General features: G+C 40.7%; 1 protein-coding gene across 2 annotated transcripts in view; it reads right to left on the minus strand.

Moving 5' to 3' along the window:
• LOC140194748 (adenylate cyclase type 1-like) overlaps positions 1-23,239 on the minus strand; it is a 283,950-nt gene that overhangs the window by 92,670 nt on the left and 168,041 nt on the right. For both annotated transcript variants that reach the window (XM_072252008.1, XM_072252009.1), the window contains exons 6-7: positions 16,343-16,501; positions 1,510-1,651 (exon numbers count right to left, since the gene is read on the minus strand). In XM_072252008.1, the coding sequence (XP_072108109.1) occupies positions 1,510-1,651; positions 16,343-16,501 (301 nt within the window). The remainder of the gene's footprint in view (positions 1-1,509; positions 1,652-16,342; positions 16,502-23,239) is intronic.

Raw genomic sequence — 23,239 nt, forward strand, 5'->3', positions numbered from 1 at the left:
TGATTTAGGAGTCCCCACAGATGTTATTTCTTATGTACAGTAAGGAAAACCCTATGTATTGTTTTCTGAAGTCTAGATGAATGGCATTTCCCACTTACCCAAATCTTACAGGTGGTTAATTGAAACTATTAAGGAGTCTTCATCCAAATTATTCAGCATTAACAAACCTATGCTACAGATATTTCTAAAAAAGATTACCCTGTTAACAATATTTTCTAAAATTTAATCCTTAGTCACTGGCATTGAACATTTCACACATAACAGCACATTCAGCCTCAAAAATGTATTCCACTACTGTTGTGGCATGATTTTTTAAAATCTGAATGCATTGCACAGATGTGAAATGTACTCTTCCATATTGTGCAATTAATGAACATTTATTGCTTCCCTCCTTTACCCCATTGTCACATTCTAAACTGGAAACTTAACAAAATTTCAGAATAAATTGAATCCTAAGTTATATTAATAAATGATCTGTGAGCGACTGGAAAACAAAAATATAATTGCCAAAAGGAGCTTTCAAATACAGATACAGAAAATCCACAAACAATGAACGCTAATATGTGAAATTACTACATAGAGTCACATGAATACTAGGTCTGATGCACACACTAAATTTATATCTCAAGTGAAAAATATTCCAATTGAACACTCTTTCCATGAACATTAAAAACTGCATAAAAATACATGATACAAATTTAATACTAATTCTTCCTGAAAGAAGAATTTCAAATCTTTACCAATAAATAAAAGCCATTTTAATGTAATCTGAATTGTGAAAATATAACAGCATTGTATTCCTACAACAATAGTCTCTCAGGCAGTTTTCTGTACTTTATATTATCTCATTTACACTGTTTTATATTAATTTAATTTACAGATCTTAATGTTCTCCTTTTTTTGTCCTTATATTAAATACACTTCCAACAGGAGGATTAATTAAGTTGAACAGAATCATGTTTTAATCATGCTTTTAAAACTCACCAAGCAGGCCCTTTAGAGGAAATATATAGCTGTTCAAAATCTGCTCCCGGAAACTTTATACTTTGCTGCACCCTGAATAACTAGAAGTGTTGTTTCTAGCTCTTCAAAAACAAAACACTGGTTTGCTGCCAGCTCATTCAAATTTCCCACACTGCATCTTTGAGGATTACTTCCCACAGTTCTCTGCTGCGCAACTCCCCCATCAACCCAAAACTGGGGATGTGGAGTAGACCACCTGTTTGGTGCCTGAAACTTATTGCTAAGCTCTGGTCTCATGAGACCTTGGCCCTCTCCTAGGTACCAAGAGGGAAGTGTGTTTGTGCTCTCTGGCTTTGAATCTGTTTTGTGCCAAAAGTCACAGAATGGCCCCATAAAGGAATCAAGCTTTAAAGTTCAGAAACATAATACTTAAATTCTTGTAATTTTGCATAATTCAGAGGCTAGAATCTCAGTTGCATTTTGACATTTCAATGTATTATTTCTGCAGGTAAATATTAATGAAACCAGAGATTTATTTTGACTCACTTTTCTTCGATGAGAGGGCACAATGAAGAAGGTTTCAATGTTATGCTTTTTAAGGAAACTGTTTCTCTCATGCCCATATCCTGCTTCAACTTCATAATCTCCATTCAGGCACTCCAAGGTGGTCTTTGTTATATGAACCTTTCTACAACCAAAGTGAAGACATAAACAAACGTAACACTGCAGCCAAACTGATTATGAACACAAATTATGAAGGCCACTATTTACTGCTCTTAAATCATCTGAGACTCACAGAACCTATTGATATTTAACCCAAGCCTATGCAAATTGCTAAAAATGGCATCAAACCCCTTTTAAGGTTCTCTTCTTTTGTCAGAAATATTGAAAATGGCTTGACATCAAAATAGCAGTGTTCCAGAAAAGTTATGGTAATGTAGACATTTATGTGAAATGTTGATAAAAGCAGTTTTGCTAACAGCTAGAAGCTACATAGAATGATCAAGGCTAATGAATATCATTCACTTTTGTGTATTACTCATAACTACTTCAGTTTAGGAATATTCTTTGAATTAATATTAAGTAAATATATATCACAGTCATATATATATAATCAGTAAATAAATTGCACTGAGGAAAATAAATGTCTATTCCAGCTAAGTATCCACTTTGAAGTTGCTTTAAATATCCTTTGATGGGGGGCAGATTTATCTTATTTTCATTAATAAAAAGATAACCCTATTCTGGTATTGTGCTAAGTTTCTGATTGTCTGTATCTTGCTTCATGGAGCAGTTGGTAATGATCTGCAGGAGAGCACAAGGAAACGGAGAAATCCAACTGCACAACGTTAAACAAATTAACTATTGGGATTTACATAAGATGAACTGGTTCAGAAAAGAAATCGAGTAGGAGTGATACTTCAGCACCACATTATTGAAAACATACTTACTCAGACCACGGCATAATTACCATCATTTCCGGGCCATTTCACATTTTGAAATTCAGCTGGCCATATTCCTGAGTGAGTCATGCTTACATATCTGGCATGATGTGGGTGAAATTAGATTGGGTTATCCCCAGAACAACCATCATTGTGCAAGATCATTCCCTTACTTACCTCTATTTTGACACACCCATTCTGCACCTCCAGTACCTCATTGGTCCGATTGAAGCCACTGATCCTCTCATTGGTCCAGGTACTGAACTCCCACACTTATCAGGTTGTGTCCCCTACCTCAGTGACTGGCAGGGCATCTGATAAGCTCTCATACACACTTCAAACCCTAACTTCCCAAGTCCTGATCCAGTAACTTTCAAGACATACAATGAATTCACCGTTCCCTGTACTCCATTTCCCTACATTACTCCCCAAACCACTGATCCACAGGCCACCTATCCATGATTCCTCTTCCTCCATCAGGGCATGCATCATATTCACTGGCCTGTATTCCTACCTAGGTTACTGAGTTGGTTACTGTACACCAATTAGGAAAGTTCCCTAAACCCCATCACTACCTTGACTGGAGACAGATAAGGGAGACAGCAGTTTCAGAGGGAGAGAGACAGAACTGGATGTGGAGGATGAGATGTGGAAGGCAGGTGAAGGAGATTGGGGCAGGGGGAGCAAAGACTACAAAAATGAAGCAACAAATTCAGCAAGTCCAAGAATTCTAAGAGATGAAGACAGTGACTGAAGACACAGATGAACTTGGGGGTGTGATAATGGATCCAAGTGTTCTGGACCTACAGTAGCCAGAACTTTTTATTCACTACCCACAATTACACAGATCTTTCATGACAATTTGTAGAACTGCAAGGCCTAAGTGATGATCAGCGTTATTCAGAAACAATAAAATACAGTACAAACACAGAAATTCTCCAGATACTGGAACTCCAAAGCAACATACACCAAATGTTGGAGGAACTCAGGTCAGGCAGCATCTATGGAGAGAATAAAAAGTCAACATTTTGGGCCAAGACCCTTCTTTAGGACTGAGAAGGAAGTGGGAAGATGCCTGAATAAGAAGGTGGGGGGAGGGAAAACAGGATGGCTGGAAGGTTTCAAGTGAAGCCAGGTGGGTGGGAAAGGTCAAGGGCTGGAGAAGAAAGTGTCTGATAGTAGAGGAGAGTGGACAATAGGAGAAAGGGAAGGAGTGGGGGACTCGGGGGAAAGTAATAGGCAGATGAGAAGACTTGAAAGATCAGAGTGGGGAATTGAGGAAGGGTGTGGGGGGGAGGGTTTTGTTCACCAGAAGGAGAAGTTGATATTCATGCCATTAGGTTGGAGGATACCCAGACAGAATATAAGGAATTGCTTCTCCACCCTGAGGGTGGCCTCATCTTGGCACAAGAGGAAGCCATGGACTGACAAATCAGAACAGCAGTGGGAACCAGAATTAAAATGTTTGGCCACCGGGAAGTCAAACTTGTGGCAGATAGTGCGGAGGTGTTCAATAGAACGGTCACCCAAATAACGAAGGGTCTCACAAATGTAGTGGAGGCTCTCGGGAGCACCAGACACAATAGGCTGCCCCAGCCTGGAAGGACCATTTGGGGCCCTGAATGGAGGTGAGGGAGGAGGTGCATGGGCAGGTGTAGCACTTTGGCCACTTACAGGGATAAGTGCTGGTAGGGAGATTAGTGGGGAAGGATGAATGGATACGAGGATCACAGAGGGAGTGATCCCTGTTGAGCGGGGGTGGGGGGAGAGGAAAAGATATGTTTAGTGGTAGGATCCCTTTGGAGGTGTGGCAATTGTGGAGGATAATGTTTTGGATACGGAGGCTGATGGGTTGGTAGGTAAGGACAAGATTGACTCTCTCTATCAGGTGGCGGGAAGATGGGGCGAGCATGGGTGTACAGGAAATCGAGGAGATACAGGTGAGGACAACATCAATAGTGGGGGGATGGAAACCCTGTTCTTTGAAGAAGGTGGACATCTCTGGTGTTTTGGAATGTAAAGCCACATCCTGTTAAAAGATGCAGCAGAAGCAAAGAAACTGAGAAAATGGAATACCATTTTTACAGGAGATAGGGTGGGACAAGGTAGTCATGGGAATGAGTAGATTTATAAAAGTTGCTGTTGACGGTTTGTCTCCAGAAATGGAGGTAAAGAGATTGATAAAGGGGTGGGAGGTTTCAGAGATACAGTACGTTGTAAATAATATGATTTTTAAAAAAAAATTAGAAAATACTAAAAATAATTATTTTAAAACACATTCTACTTAAAAGAATAGTAACATTAATTTTCATTAAATCTGTGTTTTAAAATGTTTGCTTTTTAATGATGTTCAGCAACCCCCATGAATAGCTGGTGAAAAAGAGATGCACTTTCTATCTGGCCCCTCAGCTTAGCAAGGTTAGGAGCTACCCCTAGACTCTATAATAACCTCCAGTGTCCTTCATCTTTCAATGCTGCAGTATAAAGGTACAGACATCCAGATGTATGGAATGATGCAATGCACGTTGTGAGCAAACAATGGTAAGATATTAAGTGTAGAAAAAGGACTCTGAAGATACACAATTGGTAAAGAAGTACATGGGTAGTTGATTTTACTGTCTAAGGCACAAAACATAAAATGAGAGGTTATGCAGAAAATATTTAAACATTAATTTACAGCTAGATTACAATGAGCATTCTGAATACCTTCTACAGGAGCTAGAAAAGGCATAGACAAGATTTATAAGGATATTGCCTGAGATGAAGGCTTAGGGGGTATTCCACAGGGAACCAATGGCTAAATATCCCTAGCCAATTCATGTGCCTCTGACCTCTGCACCTGCACACAGAAACACACAAATCAGAAATGAGATAGAATTCAGCAAATCCCCTCTCCCTGTTAGCTGTTGGATTCATGCTGGAGCCCAGTGGCAGAGCAGTGACATAAAAAAATCGATGGACCAGACACACAACATCCAAGTTTCATCCAGTCCAAAACAGCACGGTCCCACATGAAGGTGAGTGTCAACCTCAAGTACAAGTGCAAATGAAGATAGGCAGCTTACTTATTTTGTTCCTTATTTACTTATTCTGCACCAAACCTCTAAATAAATAAAACCACATGGAGATTGATTCGATATTCCATTAGCTTGTGCTATCATTATTTAGTCAGCTTCTTCTAGTTAGGTTATGTCAAATCATGTGCAAGTATGTCACAGAGATGACTACATGGAAAGAGGCAAATCTAAAGTGGTAGATATCCACAGGTATTGGTCTCTGTATTATGCTTTGACATATGGCCACCGTAAAACTTCACTTTTAAATTCTTCTCTCTGTTTACACTCATCACTTTCCTGCATGCAACCAACACACACACAGTTACAAGCTGCCCATTGGCTGTCCCTTCTGTCCAGGTAATCATTAAATGCGCAAAAAAAAAGAAATAAAAATCTAGGAGACAGTGGTGGATGAGATCAAATTAACATGTGGGGATAAGGTATCTTTAGATGAACTGTGCATAATCATATCCATTTCAAATATAGGAGACACCATGTTTTTTTCTCCCTGAAGGATGTGTGGGTGGACAGATTATATGGTTGCTGTTTTTTCTTGTGATGAAAATTTGTCAAATATTCCACCAATTAGTATAATTTATTCAACAATCTTATAGTTAATATTTATTATTTAATAGCATAGTCTATAATCAACCATAAAATTCATTTGCAAATCACTCAAAATTTCTTCACATGAATTATTAGTTTTGTCTGCAGAAATAATGAATTCTGGGTTTCGTATAATTATATTGATGTAAGAAATAGGCTGATCATTCCTTATCTGTATGGTTGTATTGTGATTCTATGAAGTTTTTAGAGAACCACACATACAGCAGGTCAAAAGCTGCCTTTCAGTTTTTGCCCCAACCATTGCTTAGACCATAAGATAAAGGAGCAAAATTAGGCCACTTGGCCTGTCAAGTTTACTCGGCCATTTCATCATGACTGATCCGTTTTATCTTCAGCTCCAATCTCCTGACGTTCCCCCCCCACCCCATCCCTTCATGCCCTGACCAATTAAGAATACATCAACCCCTGCCTTAAATATACGTAAACGCTTGGCCTAAAAATTCCACAAATTCACCACACTCTGGCTAAAGAAATTCCTTCTCATCTCCATCCTAAAAGGACATCCTTCTATTCTGAGGTTGTGTCTTCTGGTCTTAAGCACTAACACCACGGGAAACTTGCTCTCCACATCTACTCTATCAAGGCCTTTCACCACTCGATAGGTCTCACTTAGGTTACCCCTCATTCTTCTGAATTCCAGTGAATACAGTCCCAGAGTTATCAAATGCTCATCGTATGACAAGCCATTTAATCCTGGAACCATTTTTGTAAACCTCCTTTAAACTCTCTCCAGTTTCAGCACATCCCTTTGAAAATAAGGTACTTCAGATTTTTGTGTTTTCTCTCTGTTTAGAAAATAGTCAGACTTGTCATTTCTTCTACCAATGCACATGATCCCCCCCCCATACAATTCCTGACGCTATATTCCATCAGCCATTTCTTTGCCCATTCTCCTAATCTGTCTAAATTCTGCTGTAGCCTCTCTACTTCCTCAAAACTACCTGGTCCTCCTCCTTTCTGCATATCATCTGTAAACTTTGCAACAAAGTCATCAATTTCATTATCCAAATCATTGACATATAACATAAAAAGATTCAGTCCCAATACAGATCCCTGTGGAACATCACTAGCTACTGGCAGCCAACCAGAAAAGGGCTCCTTTATTCCTATTTTTTGCCTTCTGCCAATCAGCCACTGCTTTATCCATGCTATAATCTTTCCTGTAGTACCATGAGCACTTAGCTTGTTAAACAGCTTCATGGTGGCAACTTGTCAAAGACCTTCTAAAAATCCAAGTACACAACATAACCCAATTCTCCTGTATCTATCTTGCTTGTTATTTCTTCAAAAAATTCCAAAAGATTTGTCAGGCAAGACTTTCCCTTGAGGAAATGATGTTGACTACTGCCTATTTTATTAGGTGCCTCCAAGTACCCCAAAACCACATCCTTAGCAATCGACTCTAACATCTTCCCAACCACTGAGATCAGACTAACTGGCCTATAATTTCCTTTCTTCTGCCTGTCTCCCTTCTTGATAAGTGGAGTGACAGTTACAATTTTCCAGTCTTTGGAACCATTCCAGAATCTAGTGATTCTTGGAAGATCATTCCTAATGCCACCACAATCCCTTCAGCTACCTGTTTCAGAACTCTGGGGTGTACACCATCTAGTCCAAATAACTTATCCAGATGACCTTTCAGTTTCCCAAGAACCTTCTCCCAAGTAATGGTAACTTCACACACTTTATGGCCTCTGATTATTTTTACTGTCTTTGATTCTAACCTTGTATCAGACTTCACCCAGAGGTTGGTGACAAAATATTTAATATATATGCTAACCTGGATCTCCAAACGTTTATTACATTTATTTAAAATATGTAATAAATCCCACCCTGCTATAGATGACAGACAGAAACTTTTTTCTTCCTCTTTTATATTAATTACATTTCATGTTGAATTTTGAAGGTTCTCTCTTGAATAATTCACCTGACATGTGTCGTATAGAATCTTTCCATTTTGAATAAATTCTTCTTGGGCTTCCAGCTGGGTACAGATATGGATTATAACTGACTCGTTGATGAAAAGCTCTGCCATCTTCTTCACATCAGGTATAATCAATGATTGTACTGGACTGGAAACCCGAGGAGAGCTTATTCGTCATATATGCTGGGAAAGCACTAGATCCTCTTTCACCTTTTTATTTGTTTCATTACATTCTTGATCTCTCTCATCATCCAAGGAATCCTGGCTCTGAGAGGTACATTCCCATGCCTGTCTACAGAAAGAACATTTCCTCTTTAAAGATTATTTATCATTTCATTAAATTTGCTGAATTAAGACTGAGGATAGACGAAGGACAACCAGGATGAAAAGAGAGAGGGGTGAGGCATGAACTAGCGGGCAATTGGTGGAATCAGGTGAGGAGGGAAATGATGGACAGGTGGACTCAGGTTGTGGAGGGGAAAAGGCAGAGTTGAGAGATAGTGATTTTGAGTGAGAGGTTCATACCTAAAAGAGGGAAAAAAGGGATGAATGCAGATGGGTGGAAGAGGGCAGGGTGGCAGGAGAGACAGCCTGCAAAGTGATATATAAAGACACAAAAGAACACAGCTGTTGAAATCTGATATGCAAGGAAGTGGATGTGGGATAGATAGTGTGCAGAGGAACCAGGTAGGGGAGGCTTCTTAACACTTCTTAATCAAATACCACCTTTTCTTGCCAATTTCAAACCTCTCCTCCCACACATAGAATGGATGCCCAATTTTTTTCCAATATTGTAGTGTCTAACATAATCTGTGTTGCCACCCCAGTTGGAGGAGCAACACCTTATATTCCATCTGGGTAACCTCCAACCTGATGGCATGAACATTGATTTCTCAAACTTCCAGTAATGATCCCACTCTCCTTCACCATTTCCCCATTCCCATTTCCCTCTCTCACCTTGTCTCCTTACCTGCCCATCACCTCCCTCTGGTGCTCCTCCCCCTTTCCTTTCTTCCATGGCCTTCTGTCCCCTCCTATCAGATTCCCGTACTGCAGCACTTTATCTTTTTCACCAATTGACTTCCCAACTCTTTACTTCACCTCCTTCCCCTCACCCAGTTTCACTGATCACCTACTGCCCTCTATTTCTTTCTCCCCTCTCCCCACTTTCTTACTCTGACTTCTCATCTTTTTCTCTTGTCCTGATGAAGCGTCTTGGTCTGAATCATTGACTGTTTACTCTTTTCCATAGATGCTGCCTGGTCTGCTGAGTTTCTCCAGCATTTTGAGTGTGTGGCTTGGATTTCCAGCATCTGCAAATTTTTTCTTGTTTGAAATCTCATTATTTTCCTACTTTATCTGAATGTTCTGCATCTTTATCTATTAAGTACCCATTCCTCATCACCCTTAAACTCTAATATGAATGCCACTACATTCATATTCCCACATGGCTTATTGAGTCGCACTGCAAGACGTCACTAATGATATCTAACCTTGTCTTGGTATTCCTGAGGGTAGTGTCATATCTAATGTGGCACAACTTCCTTGTCTAGTAATGTCAAAACCCTGTGCTTTATGTATCTTTTTTTTTCAATTGTATGGTGGTCCTCATTCTCTGCCAATTAAGATCCCCAACCATCTCAGAGAAACTCTGTTGAGGAAAATAAGTTTAATCAAGTCTGTTGTGATGAATTGCTTCTCCATCTAGTGGTAGAACATAGATGCTTCATTCTAATTATATGGTTTAAGCAATTTTGGTGTGGCAATTTAGTATGTAAGTACATTAAATAGTGGCATTTAATAATACAGCACAGATTTGTTCAGGATTCATCTCAATAAATTTATCCTTTGAGTCACAAAACCGAGCATACACTTCCTGTGGACTGGTTGCTTGAATGTACCCAATTTTATATTAGTGACTGTTCATAAATAAATGCATAGACAGATAATGAAATCTATTAGTGTGCAACAATAACTTGTTACTACTGTTTCCATTAAGCTACATAAATGTTTATCATTGTTCAATATTCATTGTCTGAATGTGGACAGCCAAACACAGCTTATGACTTGGAAGGGTACTTCCTGGTGGCAGTGTTCCTCTGCATGTGCTGGCCTTGTTCTTTTAAAGGTTAGAGGATGGTTGAAAACTGTGCTTGAAACAATTTGGATGAATAACTTTAGTGTTTTTTGTTGATTGTACACACTATAAGTCTTATAAGTCATGCCTCCAAGATCTCGTTATTAATACTTCTAAGCAGAATAAAAAGGACAGTTCTTAATGAAATTAATGAGTGCCAGAGCAGATTTATACTGGGTAAGGGTACCCATGAAGGGATTTTCCATTTGCGAATGGTTGTGGAACGAGGTCTAGAAGAAAAAGACATTTACATGTGCTTCCTGGATTATGAAAAAGCTTTCGACTGAGTCAATCATGAACAGCTGGTCAATTGACTGAACTCATTGGGGCTGGATGGGAAAGATGTTCAACTGATTGCGAGTCTGTACTGGCATCAGAAGACAGTAATAAGAACTAGTGGTGGGAATTCACCGGACTTTGAGATCCAAAAAGGGGTTCGCTGGGACTGCATTATCTCCCCTTTATTATTTAACATTTACTGAGAGGTAATCTTCAGGGTGTTGAACGATGAAGCTGGTGTCCAAATTGGTGGAGTGACGGTGAACAACTTGAGGTATGCAGATGACTCAGTGTTGTTAGCTGAGACTGAGGACGAGTTACTCAGAATAGTAGATAAGATAAATGCTGAAGGTGAACGACTTGGAATGAAAATAAATGCTGCAAAGACGAAGATGATGGTAGTATCACGGAAGAAAGAAGTTCCCCAAAATCAAAATTAATGGCGTAGGCATAGAGCAAGTCAAGAAGTTTGTGTATTTGAGACAGATGGTCACAGAGGATGGGAAGTGTAATACAGAAATTAGACGAAGAATTGAGATTGCAAGATCAACGTTCTGGAGCCTGAGTGATGTGCTGTGTGGCAAGAGGTTGGACTTTGGGCTGCGTTGTAGAATTTGGAAATACTACGTCTGGAGCAGTCTGTTGTATGGAGTCGAATCATGGACCTTATGCAAGGAAGCGCAACGATGACTGGAGGCATTTGAAATGTGGTGTTTAAGGAGAATGCAGAAAATTAGATGGGTGATGAAGGTCAGTAATATGGAAGTGTTGAAGAGGGCGAGGAGAGAAAAGGAGTTGCTGAAGAATATGCAGAAAAGGAAGCTGAAATATGCCGGGCACTTGTTAAGAGGTGGCGGAATGCAGAAATTGTTTTTGGAAGGGATGATAGAAGGAGGAGGGAAAGGGGAAGGCAGCAAACCACTTGGTACTGTGGCGACCCACTTTCTGGCACATACGAACCGGCTCACAACAGCGCGCGCAGGCAGAGGGCCGGCCCCAAAAGGGGCGCCAGGTCATCTTCACCAGCAGGGGGAAAATCCCGCGCGCAGAAAGGGTCTGGGAATATGCATTCCCCACAGCAGTCCCGCCCCAGGAAGGGCAGGAACGGGAAGGCTTTAAAGCAGGCCGCGAGGTTTGAATAAATCTCTTTCATCGCAACTCCAACTCACCGACTCCGTCTGGTTATTCTAGCGCTGTGTGTAGCACACCGCTACAATTGGTGATCCCGACGGCCCAAACGATATTTGGACCAGAGATGACCGACGTTGCATCTGTTCACGCAGTGTCATTAAAACTGCCAAGCTTCTGGACGATGCGACCCCAATTATGGCTCGAACAAGCAGAAGCACAATTCCACATTCAGCAGATAACCTCGGAGTCCACTCGCTACTACTACGTGGTGAGCTCACTCGACCAGGAGACAGCTGCACAAGTTGAGGAGTTTATACAGTCGCCCCCGGAGGACGGCAAATACACAGCATTCAAAGCCCTGCTCATAAGGACTTTCGGACTCTCACGGCATGAACGAGCACGCCGCTTAATGCACCTGGATGGTTTGGGAGACAGGCCGCCGTCAGCATTAATGAACAAGATGTTGGCTCTGGCTGAAGGACACAAACCCTGCCTCATGTTTGAGCAGGCGTTCCTAGAGCAACTGCCCGAGGACATATGCCTGCTGCTGTCCAACGCAGATTTCAGCAACCCCCGGGAGGTGGCGGCCCGAGCAGATGTGCTGTGGAATGCCAGGAAAGAGAGAGGGGCGTCCGTTGCACAGATCACCAAGCTGCGTGTCCAACGACAGACCAGACCAGGCCCGGCAGCAGAGCCTACAAAGCCCGGCAACGGAAGTGAGGAGCCCAATGAACAGTGGTGTTTCTACCACCAGCGGTGGGGCACAGAGGCCCGCCACTGCAGACCACCCTGCAAATTCCCGGGAAACGCCAGGGCCAGCCGCCGCTGATGGCTACGGCGGCTGGCTATCAGGACAGCCTCCTGTGCGTCTGGGACAAGCAGTCGGGACGCCGCTTTTTGGTCGACTCCGGAGCGGAGATCAGCGTCTTACCTCCAACAAGTTACCACACCCGCAACAGAGAACCCGGACCCACCCTGAGGGCCGCAAATGGCAGCACAATACGGACCTACGGCACCCGCACGGTGCGGCTACAGTTCAGCTCCAGCCGGTTCACGCTGGCTGCCGTGGCCCAACCACTCCTGGGGGCGGATTTTCTACGAGCCCACAGACTGCTGGTCGACCTGCAAGGGAAGCGATTAGTCCACGCCAAGACTTTTCAAACGTTCTCCCTGGGTGAAGCACAGTTGCCAGCCCCACACCTGGACTCCATCACGCTGTCCGACGACGAATTCACCAGGGTCCTAGCGGATTTCCCATCAGTACTGACACCGCAGTTCACGGCAGCCATGCCCAGACACGGAGTACAGCACCACATCCCAACCCAGGGACCACCCCTCCACGCCCGTGCTCGAAGGCTTCCCCCGGACAAGCTCCGACTGGCGAAGGAGGAGTTCAAGAAGATGGAGAAACTGGGGATCATACGACGGTCCAACAGCCCATGGGCCTCCCCCCTTCACATGGTGCCCAAGGCAATGGGGGGCTGGAGACCATGCGGTGACTATGGCAGACTGAATGAGGCTACAATGCCAGACCGCTACCCTGTGCCGCACATTCAAGACTTCGCAGCAAACCTACACGGCGCAAGGATCTTTTCCAAGGTAGACCTCGTCCGGGGATACCATCAAATCCCTGTACATCCGGACGACATCCCCAAAACAGCACTTATCACCCCGTTTGGACTTTTTGAATTTCTCCGAATGCCGTTTGGTCTAAAGAATGCCGCACAGACTTTCCAGCGGCTAATGGACGCGGTGGGACGCGACCTGGACTTTGCATTCATCTATTTGGACGACATCCTCATAGCCAGCAGTAATCGGCAGGAGCATCTGTCCCACCTCCGCCAGCTCTACTCCCGCCTGAGCGAATTCAGCCTTACAATCAACCCAGCCAAATGCCAGTTCGGACTCGACATCATTGACTTCCTGGGCCACAGGATTACTAAAGACGGGGCAACCCCGCTGCCCGCCAAGGTAGACGCGGTCTGCAACTTTCCCCGACCCAACACAATCAAAGGCCTGCAGGAATTCGTGGGTATGGTGAATTTCTACCACCGTTTCCTCTCCTCAGCAGCCCGAACCATGCGCCCCCTGTTCACTCTAATGTCGGGTAAGGGCAAGGACATTACCTGGGACGAAGAGGCCGCAACCGCTTTCGTTAAAACCAAAGAAGCCTTGGCAAACGCCGCGATACTAGTGCACCCCAGAACGGACGTTCCTACTGCCCTCACGGTGGACGCATCCAACACAGCGGTCGGTGGAGTGCTGGAACAACTCATTGAGGGTCGCTGGCAACCCCTGGCATTCTTCAGCAAACACCTACGACCACTTGAACTCAAATACAGTGCTTTCAACCGGGAGCTATTGGCACTATACCTGGCAATCCGGCATTTCAGGTACTTCTTAGAAGCTAGGCCCTTCACCGCGTTCACGGTCCACAAACCGCTTACCTTTGCGTTCATGAAGGTGTCCGACATGGCATGTCAAACTTTGAAGTAGACGGGCTACAGCAGCAGAAGACCACTGACATAGACTCATTGGCCACTTTGTTAGGTACATGAGGCTCTTGACAAAGTGGCCACTAAGTGGATACTAAATAAGCAAATATTAATCACACATCACTATCTCTATCCTACTTTTGAAAGCTATCCAATTCATCTTCTTCATTAACTCCTAAAGTATTTAAATCAAATAATAAGCTTATTGGTAAGCCAAGGGGATGGTACAATTTTGTCTCCATGCACTGCAACTATCAGTGTTTAGTTCAATGAGCAGCATGTTTATTTTATATTTACAAGATGTGATAATATGAAAGGTACATATATGACATTAACATTATCCTTTGTTCACACATATGGTTAGGAATTATGCATCTGGATAGCAAAATTTTATTCAATGCTTCAAGAAAGAAGGGATAAACTAGTTAGTCATAGACATCAGTTGAACAAACAAGAGAAAATCTGCAGATGCTGGAGATCCAAGCAATACACACAAAATGCTGGAGGAACTCAGCAGGCCAGGCAGCATCTATGGAAAAGAGTACAGTCAACGATTCAGGCTAAGGCCCTTCATCAGGAATGGAGAAAAAAGAAGAGAATCAGAGTAAGAAGGTGAGGGAAGAGGAGGAAGAAATACAAGGTAGTAGGTGATAGGTGACACTGGGAGGGGAAGGGGTGAAGTAAAGAGCTGGGAAGTCAATTGGTGAAAGAGATACAGGGCTGGAGAAGAGGTAATCTGATAGGAGAAATCTTCCATGGCCTTCTATCCTCTCATATCAGATTCCCCATTCTCCAGTCCTTTATCTCTTTCTCCAATCGACTTTCCAGCTCTTCACTTCACCCCAAACCCCTCCTGGTTTCACCTATCACTTCCTACCTTGTACTTCTTCCTCCCCTCCCCCCACCTTCTTAGTCTGACTTCTCATCTTTTTTCTCCAGTCCTGATGAAGAGACTTGGCCCAAAACATTAGCTGTTTACTCTTTCCCATTGATGCTTCCTGGCCTGCGAAGTTCCTCCAGCATTTTGTGTGTGTTACATCAGTTGAACATCTATTTTAGTGACACTCTTTGAATATCACCAGGAGCAAACTGACTAAACATTTTGAAAAATATTATAAGTTGATGAAAAACAGTCAATAGGAATTTGTGAAAACAAGGGCACATTTCAGGCACAATGTAATTTTTAGAGAAGCTCTTAAGCAGATAAATAACAAAGTGAGCATGATTGTTCTCTATATGCAGATCTAGCAGCTACATGCACTTCCAGAAACAATTTAATATGGCGGGGATTTTTTTTGGATAAACACAATTGTGATGGAAACACAATTGTAAAATTAGTGCTCCAAGTTAATTTATTCTCCAAATGGATAAATGACTCTGACTTCCTTACCACCATTGACCTAATGGATAATGCAACATGATTTGCTAAATATTTATAAAAACTCTCAGAGTTTTTAAAATATTCCATTAATAATAAGAAACTTGGAGTAAAAATCCAAAATATCCTCAAAGAAATCATTTCTAAACCTATTCATATGTTGAATTGTGGTTCTGGAGCACTCCAACACCATAGAAGTCCCACAGTTCAACAATGGAACTTGTATCTGGACTCTACTGGTATCCCTGAAAAGAGGGAAGGGAAAATATGATTTCTTCCTTACACTTTTTATAAAGGAAATTCATTGTTTCAGAAATTCACCTCTGGTCAAAGACAGAGTAAAATTTGCTGGCATTACTCTCCAACATCTCTCTAACATCATTGCATCTATGTGCTGAGCCCAAAACAAGTCATTCATATGTTAATACACAGAAATTAAAGCTTCACCACTGCTCCACCAATGTAAACTTGCATATGTTAACAAATACAGTGTTACTGACTGTGGATGAATTTCTATGCATTTAAATCATTCTGTTAAAAGAATGTTAACAACTTTTTTGAAAGAAGGAAGCCTCTGCATTCTGATTTTAACTTGCTGTAGCATTAATAAAAGGCAATTAACAAAATAGAAGACTAAAAGTGATGCAAAGGGAATAAGGAAAAGGATGCAGAAGGCGGCTGGATGGAATGACAGGAAAGAAACTGCTTTTCCCATTATCATTGGAATGAATAAAAATCCTCTCCCAACAGCCATCACACACTACCTTTATTAATGTAAGCAACATGAAAACACTAAAAGGAATTCACTAACCATTTATCCTAATGATTTATCTTTACACCTACCAGCATGACTTACCCTAAATGGATTTATGACTTTAAGCTGTATGTTTAAATAAAAAATATCCCTTACCCAGGTAAACCACCGGTTTCCATTACATTAGCCAGGGTTACATCATTGGACCACACGTCATACTGCCACTTGCGGAGACCAAGGACTCCACACAACACTCTTCCTGTGTGTAGGCCCACACGCATGTTAAGATCAACTTCGGTGGCTTCAGCCACAGACCTGAAATAGACCCAAGACTGTTAGTCATTTGGTGACAATATGTTATTTACAAATCTGCATATTCAGCACAGATGAAAAATGCATACAATCCTAGTATCAAGCAATGTTTACGAACTCACCAGGTCTAGAACCCAATGGGAGAGAAATTTGTTTTCACTTGTGTTAACCATGTGTGATCTTATCGACTACCGGCTATAATAATCTCTGCTCATTGCCCGAAGATGTGCAGAGATTACATAATTGCTGATCAACAACACATGCAATAAAAGAAAAAAAAATATTCTTGTCTTCATTACCCTTCACTACATGAGAATATGAATCCGTAGGTACTTATCAGCAGAAACCAAAGCGAATATCTTGTCAAGAGAGGTACCCAAGAAAGGGGGTGAATGCAAGTGGGTCAAAGCTAAATCAGGTAAAGAAAAGAAGTAGCATGCCAGTGTACAGAGGTTTTTATATAGAAACTGACAGTGCATCTGCCAGATTATTTCACTTAGTCTGTATGCAAGGGAGCATCCAGGAGTAGCGGGCTGCATGAAATTAGGCTTGGTTTGGTCCTTTCTGGACCATTTTATATATACCTTCATTGACAAAATGAATGTGCATCTTCACAGAAAAGTACACCCCATATATATTCACATTGAAAGTTTTTTTCTGCCATTAATTGTGATACTTTATAACTTCATTTCACTCAGTCATTTCCATCATAAGGGATTCCAGAGCATTACAATAGAAGGAAAAAATTCTTAAATTGAATGCAATTGAATGATTTTCTATTTATTTATTAAGACACTGTGTACCATAGGCCCTTCTGGCACTTTCAGCCATGCTGTATAGCAAATGTCAGTTTAACCCTAACCTAATCACTGGGCAATTTACAATGAACCAGCGTGGATAACTTCACTCACCTCATACTGAACTGATTCCACAATGTTCAAAGTATTATTATTTACTTATTTATTTTTTAAAAAAATTTCTCAACTCAGTCTGGTAAAACCCAAGGTACAGGCACAACCAAGTACATTCATTTCTCAATTGCTAGGAACTTTCAGACTATTCTAGTAGTGTTTAGTGTTGTGGCTTTCTAGAGATTTACATAACTATTGCTGTGTAAGATTCATTGTTTAACGCTACGGTGTAGTGACTTTGGGATGATACCAGTTATAGATATTACCACCGGAATAATATTTACCCTGTTCATGTTCCACAGTCTTTCTATTTCCTCTTTTAATTCAGCATATTTCTGGTGTTTTTTTTTACTTATTGATTTCTATTTATTAATGCATGCTTGGAATGACTATGTCTATTAAGTAAGTTGTTCTTGTTTGCTTATCCAGTATTATTATATCTGGATGGTTAGTACGGGTCATCATATCTGTAATAATAGATTTGTTGTAGAATAATTTGTAAAACCTTGAATCTAAAACTGGATCAGGCTCATATTTATAGGAAGGTATGGTGCCTTATATGAGTTTGTATTTTAAATCTAGATCTTGATGAATGATGTTTGATTGTGCCTGTATAAGTAATCAGACTGAGTTAAATTGCTGCAGGATCCTGTAATGGGTTAGATTGTTTCTGGTTTTTCTAGGCATTCTGCATCTATCATCTTAAATTTGGTGGGCTTTCATTATGAATTTTTGATAAATTTTGTGTTAACCTCCTGGTCCTATATTGCAACACTGAACCCCTCTGTTTCTGGGTTATTTACTATTTTTATTATTATTTATATTTATACAGAATTTCTTCCTTTGCTCATTAGCTGTATGGTAATCTTTGTGTTTAGCTTTTCATTGATTCCATTGTAATCCTTTGTTCTACTGTGAATGCCTGCAAGAAAATGATTCTTAAGGTGGTACATATGGTGACACACAGCAAACACACTTCGATAATAAATTTACTCTGACCTTTCAATAAGGTAGCTGTATCACCTGTTAGTACAGCCTACACAGTGGCAAAGGTTTAAACGTATTCATGCATAAATGTAGTATTTTCAATGCATGTGTTGATAACAAAAGACTTACAATGATGATGAAATTAATAATATTACAATTATATTGGCACTGCTGCAGATTCACTATTATGCATTTGAATGTTATTTTAGGGTTAGCACTTGATATTACAGTGAATATTGATAGAATTACTGATCATCGCCTGAAATAAGGGAATTAGGTTCAGGGAAGGTTTGTTCTAGTGTGGTAAGAACAAGGTGTTAGAGTTGGGCTGTCAGCTTTTTGAAAAACAGCAATTGACTCAAGAACTCTGCTCATTTCTGGGTGGAAAAATGTCATGAATATACTTTTCCAATAACATTTTATATAAGTTTAACTGTAGAGTTTATGTAGATATCTTATTAAGCTTAGGATTACATAGAGGTGATTATTAACAGTGCACAGCATGGGCATGTTTCAGACTATACTTTCAGTTTATTGAAAATGACCCAGGAGATAAATGAAAGGGATAATGAAATTAATTCATTCTCAAGGATGAAATTAATGTCTATTTTAATGGAATTATAAACTAATACTAATACATATACTATTTATTTTGCTGTAAAGTCCTTGTTCTTTTCTTATATAGATTTAATCAGTCAACAATAAAATATTTTATAAATAATGCAATTATAGTCTTGCTGGAATCAAGTGCAGTTATGACTCACACCGCAACCTATTTTCGTGCTTAATAGCCAGCAAAGTAATAGTCTGAGAAGTCCACTGAGAGTTTCTGCTTTTTCAATATGGAGGATGTATTGTTACTACAATGTGACACACAGCAATTCCCAAGTCCAAAATCTCTAAGCACAGATTGGAAATTGACTAAGTGCTGGTGATGCTTATTTACTCACTGCCCATTATGCAGCTGGTGCTTAGGACAGCAATAAAGGTCTTGCATCCCTGTCTGTTCTTGGCCTATACCATCGCACACAGATACAGATGGATTTTTCATTGCTGTTTCTGTAACAATTTGTTTTGACCAGTCAGGGTTGTTAACCCTGAGCTGAACCCCTGAACGTTAGAGGACTTGTGGACCACTCTTAGTCATTGATCGTGTGGATAGTCAGAGGCTTTTTCCCAGGGCTGAAATGGCTAGCACGAGAAGGCACAGTTTTAAGGTGCTTGGAAGTAGGTACAGAGGGGATGTCAGGGTAAGTTGTTGTTTTTTTTTTTCACACAGAAAGTGGTGGGTGTGTGGAATGGGCTGCCGGCGACTGTGGTGGAGGCGGATACAATAGGGTCCTTTATGAGGCTCCTGGATAGGTACATGGAGCTTAGAAAAATAGAGGGCTATGGGTCACCGTAATTCATTTCTAAAGTTAGTACATGTTCAGCACAGCATTGTGGGCTAAAGGGCCTGTATTGTGCTGTAGGTTTTCTATGTTTCAACATTTAGTGTGTCCTCTACCCTTTGACCTGCTTGGCATGGGTGTACCTACCAAGAGCCAAAGCACAAGACCCTGACTCCAGCCAATGTAGCTCTCTGGGGCATTGAGTCAAGCAAGTCTCCAAACCCTGCAACAAGTTTGTGGTCCTCTTCGTGGTAAGTGCTACTAAAACAGTATAAATTGTAGGCACTAGGGCTCCCCTTGCTTGTCCAGTTTATTAGGGAATAGATGCACAGAACAGTATTATCCGGGATGGAGGGACAAGGAATCAAAATAGATTCATTAACTAATTTGGTGACATTCTGGATTTTTTGAAAAAAACAATAAGTATTTCTTAGATGGACATTTTATTTCTTTTAAATTTCTATTACTTAGTCCAACCCACTTCCACTTTCCACTTTACACTTCCTGTCATGTATAACTTTTTATGCATTTTCTTATATTTTGTAAGTTGTCAACGAACTAACACTATATAAGAAACTGTATTTTTTTTTTTAGAAAGCTGGAATATTGTTTTGCATTAACTGCGACCTCAGTCTTAGTACTAAAGGGTAGTAAAATAAAACACATCATCTGTGAGTGTTCTATTTGAAGGCAAACAAAATTAACCTTTCACATTTCAATTGGTGGTACTATTTTCTAAGTTTAAATCTAGGCCTTAAGATGTGTTTCTATATCTGTTGAGGACGCCAATCCTAAGTTATAGCCAAAAGCCTGAAATATATTCCAAATTAATTGCACAGTATACTTTCAGGCCACATTTTAGTGCAACTTCTGTGTTTCACTCCTCTTTTTTAAAAAAAAGTCCTGAAGTAACTTATCAAATATCATTCCTCACAAACATTATTCATTTATTTCATTCTTTTACAGAATGTTCTATTCTAGCTCTGACGACACTCTTATGGAACTATTCAATATTTTTTTTCTTGCTCATCGATCTGAAGTAGCCCATAATGTTCTTGACCTTTCCTTTTCAAATAATTAATCTTTTTTTTTCTGTAAGCAACAAATGGCATCTGCTTCCTTCACTGTTTCAGATAATTTTTTCTAGAGTTTAACAGCTACATGCATAAAATGATCTTTCTGATTCTTTTGCCAATCATCTTACATTTTTATCCTCTGGTTGCCAACCTTATGCAGTAGAAATAATTTCTGAGTACTTACGCTAAAATAAAAAGCATCATAATTGTTATGTTTGTTCTCATAAAGACAAACTTTCCATGAGTAAACACTAGAAAATTTTATTTACAGAATGGCTTCAGCTGACACTGAACGCGTGTGATTAGCTCACCAATATCATTTCCAGTTCTGGGTAAATCGCCCGCATTGCCCTCTGAGAACCAAGGTTCTTTATTATATACACACATAATAACACATCTTCCACCTTTAAAGAAAAAGGATCATAAGGATGATAATATGTCCTCATAAACCTACAAGGAAGAATAATCCTTCCTAACAAAGATATCTACATTAACTCAATCGTCATGAGCAAATACAGTCCCTTATTCACTCAGCAACTTGCAATTAGTATCTGAGTTGGTTTGATGATCCTTTTTGGTCTGCTAGCTGTTTCCATAGATGGATTGCTTTCATTTGCTGCATTAGTATTAGTGCCTTTTTGAGAAGTCTGATCAACATATTAATTTCTTTCACATTCTTCTGCCAAGATCCAATCTATTTGTCTCTGTTCCTATTCTTGGTGTGTGAACACAATATGCTCTGTAATGGAGCCCTGGACTGCATCCGTGTGATGAGTGAGTCTTTTCATGTTTAAACTGATTCTGTATCATTTCACAGTGCTCTCTCTGTTGTCTGTGTAATATAGATAGCAATTCCTCCTGTTGTTTTGTGTGGACTGTTGCTGTTGTTCTGACTGTGGTGTGGTCTCCCCATCTTCCTTTTTTACTTTTTCTCTTCAACTTCGGAGAGGACCGCGGAAATATTTTTGATTTCCAGTCTTTAACTGGAAGTCGATGAGAGGCAGATTTTGAACCAAAACTGCATGGTGTGGAAGCAAGACAGGTGACTTCTTCATCATGATCACTCTGTCCTGCACTGGCATCCTGAAGCTTGTGCTGATGTAGCTGGTAAAGATATCTATGGAAGGGGAGTTCTTGAGCTTCTCTGGCATTAGTATTGGGTGGTCATCTTTGATCTGTGAAGCCACTATGAAACCCTTTTCACCAATTTCAGCTTTTCACATGCACTCAGGCCTAATATTAGTTGTACCCTCTTATCTATAAAGAGTAGCTGTGCCTTTAGCTGCTGCCACTTGTGCTTCAAGCCTTTTACTGGAATGTTCTCTTCAGTGTAACTGTCATTTTTTTTAATATCACTGGGTAAATCTTGCTCCTTACTTTGAGAGTTTAGTAATCATTCATGAATAACAGATTCATCTAGGCTCCAGTGTCAGGCTTGAATGAAATTACTGTCTCATTCACAGTCACTGGAACAATCCATTCTGCTTTGCCAGCATCAGCAGTCTATAATCCACAAACACTTCCCCCATTTCCTCAGCAACTGTGTACACAGTTGTCTTAGCCCCAGCTTTGCAGCACTTTGCACATTTGTTCTTCTTTCCACAATTATTGCAGAACCTTCCATAAGCAAGACACGTCTTTGGAATATGTTTACCTGCACATTTGCTGTTTGAGCCTACCTCTTTACTTTGCTGTAGTTTTGAAAAATGCTTTGTGTGCTGTCCCTCTGCTTTCATTGCATGCACTGTTGTGCTTCCTTCTGCAGCTCCTTAGTTTGTGCTTGGATGGTCTCTGCTACTCTGCACATATTCACAGCTTTTTCCAGCGTCTATTCTTTTTCATGGAGCAATCTTTCTCTGAGCCCATTGTCTGGGATTCCACAAACTATTTTGACTCTAACTAGTGAGTCTCTTAAATCTCAAAACTCACTCAGAGTGTGAAGCTACTGGTCAGGGTTGCACAGATGCAACAAGAGTGTTCGTGCGCAGGTCCGACAAAGCACCTGAAAAAGCGCCAAGTTTTTTGAAGGGAGTCATTGATTGGAGTGCTGCGCAGACACAACAGGAGTATTCCCATGCAGGTCCACCAAAGAGCTTGAAAAAGCAACAAGTTTTTGACGGGAGTGGTTGGTTGGAGTATTGTGCAGATGCAACAGGAGTGTTCCGCGCAGGTCTGACAATGATTTTCAACAGGAAACCCAGTCTCTATGAAGGAACGGAGCAGTTATCATGGGAGCAGTCACCATCACAGTAGTCTGAGACAGAGTAGTAAGGCTTTGGCTCAACAGCAAGAACAACCAGAGGCAAGGTAAGTAGGCAAGTTCATTCTTTATTTCTTACTTAAATCTTAAGAAAATAGGGTGGGGGGAATGATTAC

This window comes from Mobula birostris, chromosome 3 (assembly GCF_030028105.1).
Source record: "Mobula birostris isolate sMobBir1 chromosome 3, sMobBir1.hap1, whole genome shotgun sequence".
NCBI lineage: Eukaryota > Metazoa > Chordata > Chondrichthyes > Myliobatiformes > Myliobatidae > Mobula > Mobula birostris.